This window comes from Equus asinus, chromosome 3, assembly GCF_041296235.1.
Source record: "Equus asinus isolate D_3611 breed Donkey chromosome 3, EquAss-T2T_v2, whole genome shotgun sequence".
Classification (NCBI taxonomy): Eukaryota; Metazoa; Chordata; class Mammalia; order Perissodactyla; family Equidae; genus Equus; species Equus asinus.
The window spans coordinates 159586571-159599907 of NC_091792.1; the positions used below are offsets into that span (position 1 = coordinate 159586571).

At 43.2% G+C, this 13337-nt stretch overlaps 1 protein-coding gene across 5 annotated transcripts in view; it reads right to left on the bottom strand.

The window, feature by feature from the left end:
- Nucleotides 1-13337, bottom strand: part of HTT (huntingtin) — a 170462-nt gene that overhangs the window by 49794 nt on the left and 107331 nt on the right. For all 5 annotated transcript variants that reach the window (XM_044767917.2, XM_070506341.1, XM_070506342.1 and 2 more), the window contains one exon: nucleotides 1595-1802. In XM_044767917.2, coding sequence (XP_044623852.2) covers nucleotides 1595-1802 — 208 coding nt within the window. The remainder of the gene's footprint in view (nucleotides 1-1594; nucleotides 1803-13337) is intronic.

Genomic DNA, 13337 nt, shown 5'->3' on the forward strand with positions numbered 1-13337 from the left:
GAACTAGGGAAGAGGAAGAGGAGGAAAGAGGGAAGAGGAGGTGGAGGAGAAGAGGAAGAAAGGAAGAGGAGCAGGGGAAGAGGTGAGGGAAGAGGAGGAAAAGGAAGAAGGAAGAGGAAGAGACGGGGAGAGGGGAAGGGGGAAGAGGTAAGGGGAGGGGGAGGAGGAGGTGGGGTTCACTGGGGCAGGTGCCCATTTGGGTGGTGGATGCCTGCTCACCTCTGTCTGCCCACCCAACATCTGCTAGCACTCACAGCTAACTCAAGCCCCACCCCACCAAGCCTTCCTTGCCCAGTATGACTCAACCTTAGGTGCCCATGGCAGTCTCCTGAGGTGCCCGTAAAAACACAAGAGCCCAGGAAACCAATTCCTAAAATGCCCAGCCATTACGTCTGGCCATGGGCTGGAGTACAATCTTGGTCCTTGGAACAGGCCCCCTGGTGGCTCTGAGGCACACTCCTCAAGGACTCAGGGCCTTGTTGCTCAGAGCATGCTCCATGGACCAGGGCATGGGCACCATGTGGGAGCCTGGCAGAAATGCAGAGTCCCAGGCCTCACTAGCAATTTCCTGAATCAGAATCTGATTTTAATAAGCTCCCCAGTTGATTTATATGCACATTTAAGAAGCAGTAAAGCAGAAGACACTGATTTTCTGTTCCTGACTCCTATATTACTTATCAGTAATTTATAAGTATTTCAAACGTTTTCACTGGTCTGTTTTCCCCAACTCAACTGTAAGCACTCTGAGGGCAGGAAACAGCCATTATTTTTCCTTTGCATGTCCCACAACACAAAGCACAGGGCAGATGTTTAATAACATCTGCTAACATTGGATTTTCCAGCTGAAAGCAACAGACTGGCCCAAAAGGGACCCACAGCCTCACACAGCTCAATCTTTCCACACTGACAAGAGAGGAGTTGACCTTAATGCTGCAACCCCTGCAGTCTCTTATTTCCAGAGCTTTCTCTCCTTGCCATGGGTTCTTGAGCTTTCCAGAAACACTGCACTGAGAACTCAGCTGGGGGGAGGTGGGTATCAAAGCTTTTATTTCCACACATGTACAAATGTCTGAGTTAGTGAGTGCCTAGAAATTGAGGCTTAAACCTAAAAACTTTTTACAAAAAGAGGGCCAAGTGCAATCAGATACTTAAGTCTTTTCAAATGATAAAAAAAAAAAAATAAGGTATTTCCAAGCAGTTTTAAAATGCTGCTAAATAATTACTTCAATATCTAAGAATAAACAGAACCATATTTAACTTACAATATAGTTAAGCCATTGCAACGTGTCTGGCTCTGGAATCAATTTAAGGACAAGAACCTAGCAGGAGGGACACAGCATGACAAGAATGACCCACAAGATGGAACAGTATCAAAGAACTTGTCAAAGACATCACATTTAAAAAGCAGCGGCTATTTTGAATGCCTTTAGTCAGACCATATTTTTTCCTTACAATATATGTCCATGAAAGAAAGATTAATCTGCAGAATCTCTACAAAACCTCATGAAAATGGGGCCAAACCTCAAGCTGCTGAGAGTCTCAGCACATAGCCCTGGGCTGGCCTTCTGGGCCACCCAAGGAGCATGGGACGTACTTGGGGGTCTGCTGCACCTCTGCCCACCAGCGGTAGTCAGTGTGGCTGACAAGCAGCAGGATCTGACACCAGAGAAGCACCAGGGCCGGGTGTGTGGGGACCATGGAGCGCACCCGCGCATTCAAGCTCTCCAGGCCGTAGAAACTGCTATCGGCGCCGTCAGCAGTGAAGAGTCTAGAGGCAGCTGCTGTGATTCTCCGGAACATTCCTAGAAACAAACCAAGAGTAAAACTGATTAAGGGGAAATCTCCTTGTTGCTCGTGGTCCAACACTTTGTAGCTACAAGAAGATTTCACATAAAAAAGATAAACACACGGTTCTTTCCTACACTTACATATTCAAAGCACATGGCACTTAGAAAATTCTAACTTTTCTAAGCAAAATAACAGATATTCTGCTTATTTAATGGAGCAGCCAAGGAAGCTAACCTTCTTATTCTCCCACATCTTTCCCTCACTGATATTACCAGGTTCTCCAGGAGCTCTGAGCCAAGGGTCTCCCTTGTGCTGTGACAGTGGATGCAGCTGCACCGAGAAGGAAGTGGCCAACACATGGCGCCACAGGTCACTGCAACCAGGACAATGGGGCCTCCAGAAGACTGAGCCAAAGCTGCACGAGGGAGACAGCAGGGCCCTTACCACACCCCACTCCTGCCACAATAAATGGCTCCTTAGCTTGCCAAGAACTCAGGGGCAGAAACTACAAGACGTCACGTGAACCATCACGAAAGAAGAAAGAAGAGCAGTCAGTGCTCCACATCGGTCCCCACCTCATGCTCTGCAAGCTACCAAGAGCCAAGGGCCAGGCGGCCTTCACACTCACATGAGCATCCTGGAGCGGCGCAGCCACACGGTCAGCCACCCACACTCAGCACAGGCATACCAGCAGCAACCCAGATGGACTCTGCCCTCAAGTCTCTCCACAGCATCCTTTTCAGGGCCTAGAAAAATCCCCTCTGGGAATTAATGATATCATTCTATCCTCTCCTTCGGATAGGCACAAAGTCAGCTCAACATGCTTCTCTCTCCACCCTGCCATGGCTTCACATGAGCTGGCCCCCATCCCAAGAACACAGAGATGTGTACACTGCAAAGCACAACAGGGGAGGCAGCAAGACAAGGCATGGATGGGAGCTGGCCAAGGGCAACCTGTCCCCTGTATCCTGGTCTCCTAGCATCAGTGCTGGAGAGTCAAAATCTTATTTCTGATTTGAGTTTCAACACATCCCAAACGTAAAAGGGTCCTAACACAGGCAAAAACAGACTACAGACTTCTCCTCACTGCTTCATGACTGGTTACACCTATGACCTGAGACAAAGGACGAGAGTCAACAAAAGCAGGGCATCAGAAAAAAATCCCAACGAGGAGATTTCAAATGCTTGTCCTGTCTCTAGCCCCATTTCCAGGGTTCTCTCGGGCTGCTTCATGGTGAGCGGTGCCCACCTCCAGCCAACCCAGCCCTGGCCTGGTCCTTCTCTGTGCCCTGCATTACTGCAAGAGCTCTTTGTGGGGTCAATGGACACGAGGGCAGAGGCAGGTACTGCCCGGAAGGAATACTAGAACCAGGCCAGGAGCATGGGGAATGAGACACCAGGAATGTGGGGTTTTACTGAACAGGTGTCAGGAAATCATGGTCAGAGCTGGTTCCAGGTGACTGAGCGTCACTGCAGGCTCTGAAATCAGATCATGGTTCTACCATTTACTACTTGATGTCTCTGGCCGTCCATTACCTGGGGTCTCAGTTTCCTTATCTGTAAAATGGAATTAAGAGCAGTAGCTGCTCACAGGGCTGCAATAAGGATTGAATCATAAAACTCAAGGAAAAGGCTAAGCAGGGGGCCAGGCAGAGCAAATGACCACCACCTGGGGCTGCTGTTGCTGTTGGAAGGCTGTTTGGAAAGTTCACCTGGCCTTTGGAGGGCAGTGTCCCTATAAACAGAGAGAAGAAGTCAACAGAGAGTCTAGGAAGTGAGACGGCTCACTGGGGTGGGGGAAGGAGTTGATGGCAATGCTCAGGTTTGAACATCTCTGAGGGCAAATGCTGATAAAGTTGGCAAGAAGAGAAAACTGGAGAAAAACAGCTATGCCAGGTGATGAGTTCAATTTTGAGCATAAATTTGAGGTGTTGGCAAGACACCAAGTCACATGTCTAGGAAGATGGAAATGACAGACTGAGGCTGACAAGACAATGGAGTGAGAGGACTATGCAGATAGTTTCAAGAGTCATCTCTGCAGCAAAAACTGAAGTGGTTACAAAGGGGACGAGCGTACTGAGGGAGAGAGGGAAGCAAGTCAGAGAGACACAGAGACAGAAGGAGACAGAGGGGGAGGGAGAGAGAGGGAGAGAGAGGAGAAGAGAGAAGAGATCAAGGATAAAAACCAGGGCCAAGAAGACTCAATGGAGAAAAGACAGTCTCTTCAATAAATGGTACTGGGAAAACTGGATATTCACATGCAGAAGAATGAAACCAGACCCCCTTTTGTGATACACCATTCACAAAAACTAACTTGAAATGGATTCAAGATTTAAGCATAAAACCTGAAACCATAAATCTCCCAGAAGAAAACAGAGGGGAAAAGTTCCTTGACGTGGGTCTTGGTGATGATTTTTTAGATTTCACACTAAAAGCACAGGCAACAAAACAAATCAATAAGTGGGACTACATCAAACTAAAAAGCTTCTGCACAGCAAAGAAATCAAGAAAATGAAAAGGCGACCTACTGAGTGGGAAAAAATATTAGAAAGTCACACATCTCATAAGGGGTTAATATGCAAATATATAAATAACTCATAGAACTCCATAGCAAAAAAATAAACAACCCGATTAAAAAATGGGCAAAGGGGGCTGGCCCTGTGGCCGAGTGGTTAAGTTTACGTGCTCCGCTGCAGGTGGCCCAGTGTTTTGTTGGTTCGAATCCTGGGTGCAGACATGGCACTGCTCACTAAACCACGCTGAGGCAGCGTCCCACATGCCACAACTAGAAGGACCCACAATGAAGAATATACAACTATGTACTGGGGGGCTTTGGGGAGAAAAAGGAAAAAAATAAAATCTTAAAAAAAATAAAAAAAAAAATGGGCAGAGGATCTGAACAGATATTTTTCTAAAGAAGACATACAGAGGAGCAACAGGTACAAGAAAAGGTGCTCAACATCACTAATCATCAGGGAAACGCAAATCAAAACCACAATGAGCTATCACCTCACCCCTGTTAGAATGGCTATTATCAAAAAGACAAGAAATAACAAGTGTTGGCAAGGATGTGGAGAAAAGGGAACCCAGGTGCACTGTTGGATGGAATGTAAACTGGTGCAGCCACTACGGAAAACAGTATGGAGGTTCCTCAAAAAATTAAAAGCAGAACTGCCATATGATCCAGCAATTCCACTTCTGGGTATTTATGCGAAGAAAACAAAAACACCAAAACTCAAAAAGTTATCTGCACCTCTATGTTCATAGCAGAATTATTTATAGTAGCCAAGACAGGGAAATAACCTAGGTGTCCATCAATGGATAAATGGATAAAGAAAATGTAGTGTGTGTATATACAAACCCCAAGCCCCTGAGGAATATTATTCAGCCACAAAAAGAAGGAAATCCTGCCATTTGAGACAACATGGATGGAGCTTAAAGGCACTAGGCTAAGTGAAATAAGACAGAAAAAGACAAATACTGTATGATCTCACTTATATGTGGAATCTAAAACACCAGACTCATGGATACAGAAAGTAGAATGGTGGTTGTCAGAGGTGAGTGGTGGGATGGGGAGGTGGAGGAATTAGGTGAAAGTGGTCAAAAGGTGGTCAAACTTCTAGTTATAAAGTCCTGGGAATGTAATGTACAGCACACTGACTACAGTTAACACTGCTGAGTTGTATATTTAAAGGTTGCTAAGAGAAAATATCTTAAACGTTCTCATCACAAGGAAAAATAAAATCTGTAATTACATGAGATGATGGATGTTAACTGAACTTATTGTGGTGGTCATTTCACAACACATATATCACAACAATATATCAAAACAATATGTTGTACACCTGAAACTCACATAATATTATGTGTCAATTGTATCTCAGTAAAACTAGGGGAAAAGGATAGAAACTAGGAACACATACAATTAAGAGCCTGAAAACAGAAGACCATAAAAGTGAAGTCAAGTGACAAACGGGTTTCACAAAGAAGAGGGTCGTTCCAAAGACTCAGGCAGGGGGTCCGGGAAGATGAGGACTTAGGAAAGAACACAGGTGCCCTGTGCAGAGGCATTTCTGGTAATGAGATCAAGAGGCAAACTGCTGGGGACGGAGAAATGAGAGGGAAAGCAAAGCACTAGAAGAACAAGAATAACAAGGACACCAACCCTGAGGTGGCAGGACAAAGAACTGGACAACATAGTGGGAGGCCCCATTTTCTCTCTGCAGAGTTGGGGGTACATCCTGTGGGAGAGGTGGCACTGGAGATGGTGGGGGATATACAAGGGCTGGTAAAGGCTCTAGAAAGCCTTGGCAGATGGTGCATTCTGCAGCCATGTCTCCTGCCTCATCTTCCTCTGACTACCATCACCCTGGAACCTCCTGGTTTTCATCCCCGTGGCTCTATCAAAGGTGGCAAACTGCCCACCAAAATCTGTGCGCCGGCCCCTGTGCAGTGTTGTTGCTGGGACGCAGTTATCCACTAAGCTGACCATTTCTCAGCTTACTGCATGGGGTGAGGGCTGCGACAAGTTCTCACCAGAGAAACTTGAGCAAAAGCGATGTACATCACTTTCGGTCCAAGGCAATAAAGCCTTGTCTACCTTCCCTCTCCTGTTCCCCAACTGGACAGGCCAAGGATGTTGATGCTCAAGGATAACAGAATTCCAGGAAGGAGAGGGGCCTGGACCTGAATCTCACATGGACGAGAGCCACCAGGAACCAGGAACATCCTCCTGCACCATTACAGAAACAAAAACAAACCTCTACTGTGTTAAGCTACTGAAATGCTGATTTTGTTATGGTAGCCACTGTGATTGTAACTAACACAACAGAGAAGGGAGCACTTGACTGAGATTAGAAGAGGCTATTAGTGAGGCACCCTTTCCAGTGTCACGAACCGTGAGGATCAGCTGAGACAAAGAAAAAGAAGGCAGAGCCCACAGCACAGAGAGTGTCTGGATGTGACTGGGAGGCAAAGGAAGCTGGAAGAGTCTAACGACCTGGGAGAAGAGAAAGGGGTCAGGGGCCTAGAGACAGTGACAAAGTGCAGAAGAGCACACAATGGCAGGAAGACAGATGAAGGCGGTGCGCAGAGAAGATGCCCTAGCCCTGTCCTTTTGGAGCTGAAAAAAAAAGTACTGAGAAGAGTGACGTCAGCAACATGGCAGAGTGAGCTCACCTGGGCTCTCTCCCCTCCAAATTACGACCAAAAGGAGCAACTGAATTCCAACCAAAAGAATCCTAATAACACAGAGATCATCAGAGATCCACAGCAGCCAAACGACAGAGGGCAGACAGGCTGGAGCCACCCTCGGAGGAGCTAGAACGGGGTAAGAGAGAACTTCACTCCCTGCCCTAGAGACTGGGATCACTGGGATCTCCCGGGTGAGGGAAGGAGTGGAGGAGGGGCCGCACGTCTGGGGATCATCCAGGACTCCCACCGCCAGTGCAGTGGAAACCCTCTAACGAGGGAAAGCTTTCGCGTGGAGGGGCCCCATCAAGCCAGGGCACCGGGAAACCAGAGAGGGAGAGCTGATCGGAATCCAGGTCTGCACCCGAGAGAAAGTGCCCCTCCTCCCGCAACCCACACTGCACACCGCCATTACGGCTGAAGGCGAGGGCTCAGAATGCGCGGCTCTCCACCCCCATCTACTGGCGACAGGCTGTAACTGCAACTGAATAATAGCATCATGTGCAAAAACCGCTCCTCTACCGAAAAGCAATTTATAAAAGCTCCAGTCCACAAGGAAAACAATAAAAACACAGAAGTATGTCCTGAGGACTTGGAAGTAGGTAAACTAAGTGAAGATGAGTTCAGAGTAGCTATCATCAAAATACTCAATGAGGTAAAGGGAAATATAGAGAAACAAGTCAATGAGTTCTGGAGTTACTTCACAAAAGACATTGAAACTATAAAGAAGAATCAATCAGAAACACTAGAGATGACAAATACAATGGATCAGATAAAACAGAATACGGTCTCCCTGAATGCCCATGTAGACACCATAGAGGAGCAAATTAGCATAATCGAAGATAGACAGGCTGAATGGCTCCAGACAGAGGAAGAAAGAGAACTAAGAATTTAAAAAACTGAAGAAAATCTCAGAGAAACAGCTGACTCAATGAGAAAATGCAACTTAAGAATCACTGGAATTTCTGAGGGCGTGGAGAAGTAAAATGGAGCAGAAAGTGTGCTCAACGAAATAATAGAAGAGTACTTCCCAAATCTAGGGATGGAGACAGAAATGTGTGTGGAGGAAGCTTTCAGATATCCTAGACCTGTCAATGTACAAAGACCTACTGCAAGGCATACGTAGTAAAAATGGCAAAAATGAAGGACAAAGAAAGAATACTCAGGGCAGCAAGGCAGAAGAAAATAACCTACAAAGGAATCCCCATCAGACTTTCAGCAGATTTCTTTACAGAAACCTTACAAGCTAGGAGAGATTGAAGTGACATATTCAAAACTTTAAAGGATAAAAATCTTCAGCCAAGAATACTCTATCCAGCAAAAATATCCTTCAGATATGAGGGAGAAATTAAATCTTTTCCAGACAAACAAAAGCTAAGGGACTTTGTAGCTACAAGACCTCCACAACAAGAAATCCTCAAGAAGGACCTCATACCTAAAAAAGAAAAAAAGGGAGAAAGGGGTTACAAAATACTGAGTAGGGAGACTAACAGATAGAACCAGAGTAGGATAGCAAATATCCAACTATAGCATTAGGATAAAGGGAAGTAAATCACCAAAGCAAAGACAAGCTTATCGCTCTAACCACAAACTCACAACACATGTTGGAATAAGAGATGAAAATAATAATTTAGGAGGGGAGGAGGAAAGGGATTGAATCAGTTTAGGCTAAGGAAGTAAGAGGCCACCAGATAATGGACTATGTTATGCACGAAGTTCTGAATACAAATTGCAGGGTAGCCACTAAACTAAAAAACAGAACAGAGACACAAAACATAAATAAGGAAAAAGCTAAAAAACCCAGCATAACAAATTGCAGAAGTCAATGGGTAGGCTAAAACACCCAGGACGAGAAACAAAGGAAAAACACAGGAAAACCAGAAAATGAACGATAGAATGATAGCATTAAGCCCTCATGCATCAATAATCACCCTCAATGTAAACAGATTGAACTCTCCAATAAAAAGACACAGAGTGGCAAGATGGGTTAAAGAACAAGATCCAACAATTTGTTCCCTCCAGGAAACACACCTCAGCTCCAAGGACAAACACAGGCTCAGTGAAGTGCCTGTGAAGGGGTGGAAGACAATATTCCAAGCTAATAGCAAACAAAAGAAAGCAGGTGTTACAATACTTATATCAGACACAACAGACTTCAAGATAAGGCAGGTAAACAGAGACATACAGGGCCAATATATAATGATGAAAGGGACACTTCATCAAGAAGAAATAACGCTTATAAATATCTATGCACCCAACACAGGAGCACCAAAGTTCATAAAGCAACTATTAACAAACCTAAAAGAAGATATCAAAAATAACACAATAATAGTAGGGGACCTCAACACCCCACTCACATCAATGGACAGATCATCCACACAGAAAATCAACAAGGAAACAGTGGAGCTAAATGCAAAGCTAAAACATTTGGACTTAATAGACATATATAGAACACTCCATCCAAAAACAGCAGAATACACGTTCTTCTCAAGCACACATGGAACATTCTCCAGGATAGACCATGTGTTGGGAAACAAGGCAAGCCTCTAAAAATTTAAAAAAATTGAAATAATAACAAGCATCTTCTCTGATCATAATGTTATAAAGCTAGAAATTAATTACAAGAAAAAAGCTGAGAAAGGCACAAAGATGTGGAGACTAAACAATATGCTATTGAACAAGCAGTGGATCATTGAAGAAATTAAAGAAGAAATCAAAAAATATCTGGAGACAAATGAAAAGAATAACATGCCATACCAACTCATATGGGATACAACAAAAGCTGTATTAAAAGGGAAATTCATCACAACACAGACACATCTTAACAAACAAGAAAACTCTCAAATCAGCAATCTTAAACTACATCTAACTGATTAGAGAAAGAAGAACAAACAAAGCCCAAAGTCAGCAGAAGGAGAGAAATAATAAATATCAGAGCAGAAATAAATGCTATTGAAACAAAAAAGGCAGTAGAAAGGATCAATGAAACAAAGAGCTGGTTCTTTCAGTAGATAAACAAAATTGATAAACCCCAAGCCAGACTTACAAAGAAAAAAAAGAGAGAAAGCTCAAATAAACAAAATCAGAGATGAAAGAGGAGAAATAAGAACAGATTCCACAGAAATACAATGGATTATAAGAGAATGCTACCAAAACCTATATGCCAACAAAATGGATAACCTAGAGGAAATGGATAAATTCTTGGATTCCTACAATCTCCCAAAGCTTAGCCAAGAAGAAGCAGAGAATTTGAACAGACAAATCACAAGGAAAGAGATTGAAACAGTCATCAAAAGCCTCTCAAAGAATAAAACCCCAGGACCAGATGGCTTTCCTGGGGAATGCTATCAAACTTTCAGAGAGGATTTAATACCTATCCTTTTCAAGCTATTCCAAAAAATTAGGGAGGATGGAACACTTCCTAACACATTCAACAAGGCCAACATCACATTGATACCAAAGCCTGACAAGTACAGCACAAAAAAGCAGAACTACAGGCCAATATCACTGATGAACACAGATTCAAAAATTCTCAACAAAATTTTGGCAACCCGAATTCAGCAATTCATCAAAAGGATCGTCCATCATGATCAAGTGGGATTCATACCAGGGACACAGGGATGGTTCAACATCCGCAAATCAATCAATGTGATACACTACATCAACAAACTGAGGAATAAAAACCATATGATCATCTCAATAGATGCAGAGAAAGCATTTGACAAGATCCAACCGAGATTTATGATAAAAACTCTGAAAAAAATGGGGATAGAAGGGAATTACCTCAACATAATAAAGGCCATACATGACAAACCCACAGCCAACATCATACCCAATGGGCAAAAACTGAGCGCCATCCCCCTGAGAAGTGGAATGAGACAAGGATGCCCACTATCATCACTCTTATTTAACATAGTACTCGAGGTTTTGGCCAGAGCAATTAGGCAAGCGAAAGGAATAAAAGGAATCAAAATAGGAAGGGAAGAAGTGAAACTCTCGCTGTTTGCAGATGACATGATCCTATATATAGAAAACCCCAAAGAATCCATTGGAAAACTTTTAGAAATAATCAACAACTACAGCAAAGTTGCAGGGTATAAGATAAATTTACATAAATCAGCAGCATTTCTATACTCTAATAACGAACTAACAGAAAAAGAACTCAAGAACACAATACCATTCCCAATCGCAACAAAAAGAATAAAATACCTCAAGGTGAATTTAACTAAGGAAGTAAAAGATCTATACGACGAAAACTACAAGGCTTTTCTGAAAGAAACGGATGCTGACATAGAGAGATGGAAAGACATTCCATGAACGTGGATCGGAAGAATAAACATAGCTAAAATGTCCATTCTACCTAAAGCAATCTACAGATTCAACGCTATCCCAATCAGAATCCCAATGACATTCTTTACAGAAATAGAACAAAGAATCCTAAAATTCATACGGGGCAACAAAAGACCCCGAATTGCTAAACTAATCCTGAGAAAAAAGAACAAAGCTGGAGGCATCACAATCCCTGACTTCAAAACATACTACAAAGCTATAGTAATCAAAACAGCATTGAGTGATACAAAAACAGGTGCACAGATCAATGGAACAGAAGTGAAAGCCCAGAAATAAAACTACACATCTATGGACAGCTAATCTTCGACAAAGGAGCTGAGGGCATACAATGGAGAAAAGAAAGTCTTTTCGACAAATGGTGCTGGGAAAACTGGAAAGCCACAAGTAAAAGAATGAAAATTGACCATTCTTTTTCACCATTCGCCAAAATAAACTCAAAATGGATCAAAGACCTAACGCTGAGACCTGAAACCATAAGGCTTCCAGAACAAAAGGTAGGCAGTACACTCTTTGACATCAGTATTAAAAGGATCTTTTCGGACACCATGTCTTCTCAGACAAGGGAAACAATAGAAAGAATAAACAAATGGGACTTCATCAGACTAAAGAGCTTCTTCAAGGCAAAGGAAAACAGGATTGAAACAAAAAAACAACCCACTAACTGGGAAAAAATATTTGCAAGTCATACATCCGACAAAGGGTTAATATCCATGATATGTAAAGAACTCACACAACTCAACAACAAAAAATCAAACGACCCGATCAAAAAATGGGCAGGAGACAAGAACAGACATTTCTCCAAAGAAATATACGGATGGCCAATAGGCACATGAAAAGGTGTTCATCACCACTGATCATCAGGGAAATGCAAATCAAAACTACACTAAGATATCACCTTCCACCCATTAGAATGACAAAAATAACCAAAACAAATAGTAGCAAATGTTGGAGAGGTTGTGGAGAAAAAAGAACCCTTGTACACTGCTGGTGGGAATGCAAACTGGTGCAGCCACTATGGAAAACAGTATGGAGATTCCTCAAAATATTAAAAATGGAACTACCATATGATCCAGCTATCCCACTACTGGGTATCTATACAAAGAGCTTGAAATCAGCAATTCCAAAAGTCCCATGCACCCCAATGTTCACTGCAGCATTATTTACAATAGCCAAGACGTGGGAGCAACCTAAGTGCCCATCAACTGATGATTGGATAAAGAAGATATGGTATATACACACAATGGAATACTACTCAGCCATAAAAAAGAACAAAATCGTCCCATTTGCAACAACATGGATGGACCTTGAGAGAATTATGTTAAGTGAAATAAGCCAGATAGAGAAGGACAATCCCTGTATGACTACACTCATATGAGGAATTTAAAAATGCAGACAGAGACCAGATTAGTGGTTATCGGGGGAAAGGTGGGGTGGGGGGTGGATACAAAGGGTGAAGGAGTGCACCTACAACACGACTGACAGACAATAACGTACAACTGAAATTTCACAAGATTGTAACCTATCATTACCTCAATAAAAAAAATAAAGAAAGAAAGAAGTATTGAAAGGAATAATGGAAGCAGGAGTTGGAGACAGAGTACCATCTTCAAGCAGATAGGATGAAGTGGGCAGAGCTCAGGCTCTGGAGACAGGGGCCTGGATCTTCACCCCAACCCCACCCCATGATCTCTCTGTGTCTCAGCTTCTTCAGCTAGAACACACGTATAATCGTACTTCACACAGTGCCTGAGCCCATAGGAAGTGCTCTGCAAACGTTAGCTACTTTGCTTACCATCATCCACTTACCACCCAAGAAGCAGCATGATATAATGGGCAAGAAAAAAATACTTGGGTTTTCATTCTTGGTTTTACCATATGATCTTTCAGAACGTACACTGTCTCATCAGTAAAAAGGGGGAAATATTTCATAGAGTTGTTCCAAGGATCAATGGGGATAATACACATAAAAGGTACCACCTACCCATAAGAGAATACCCTTATTCCCAGCA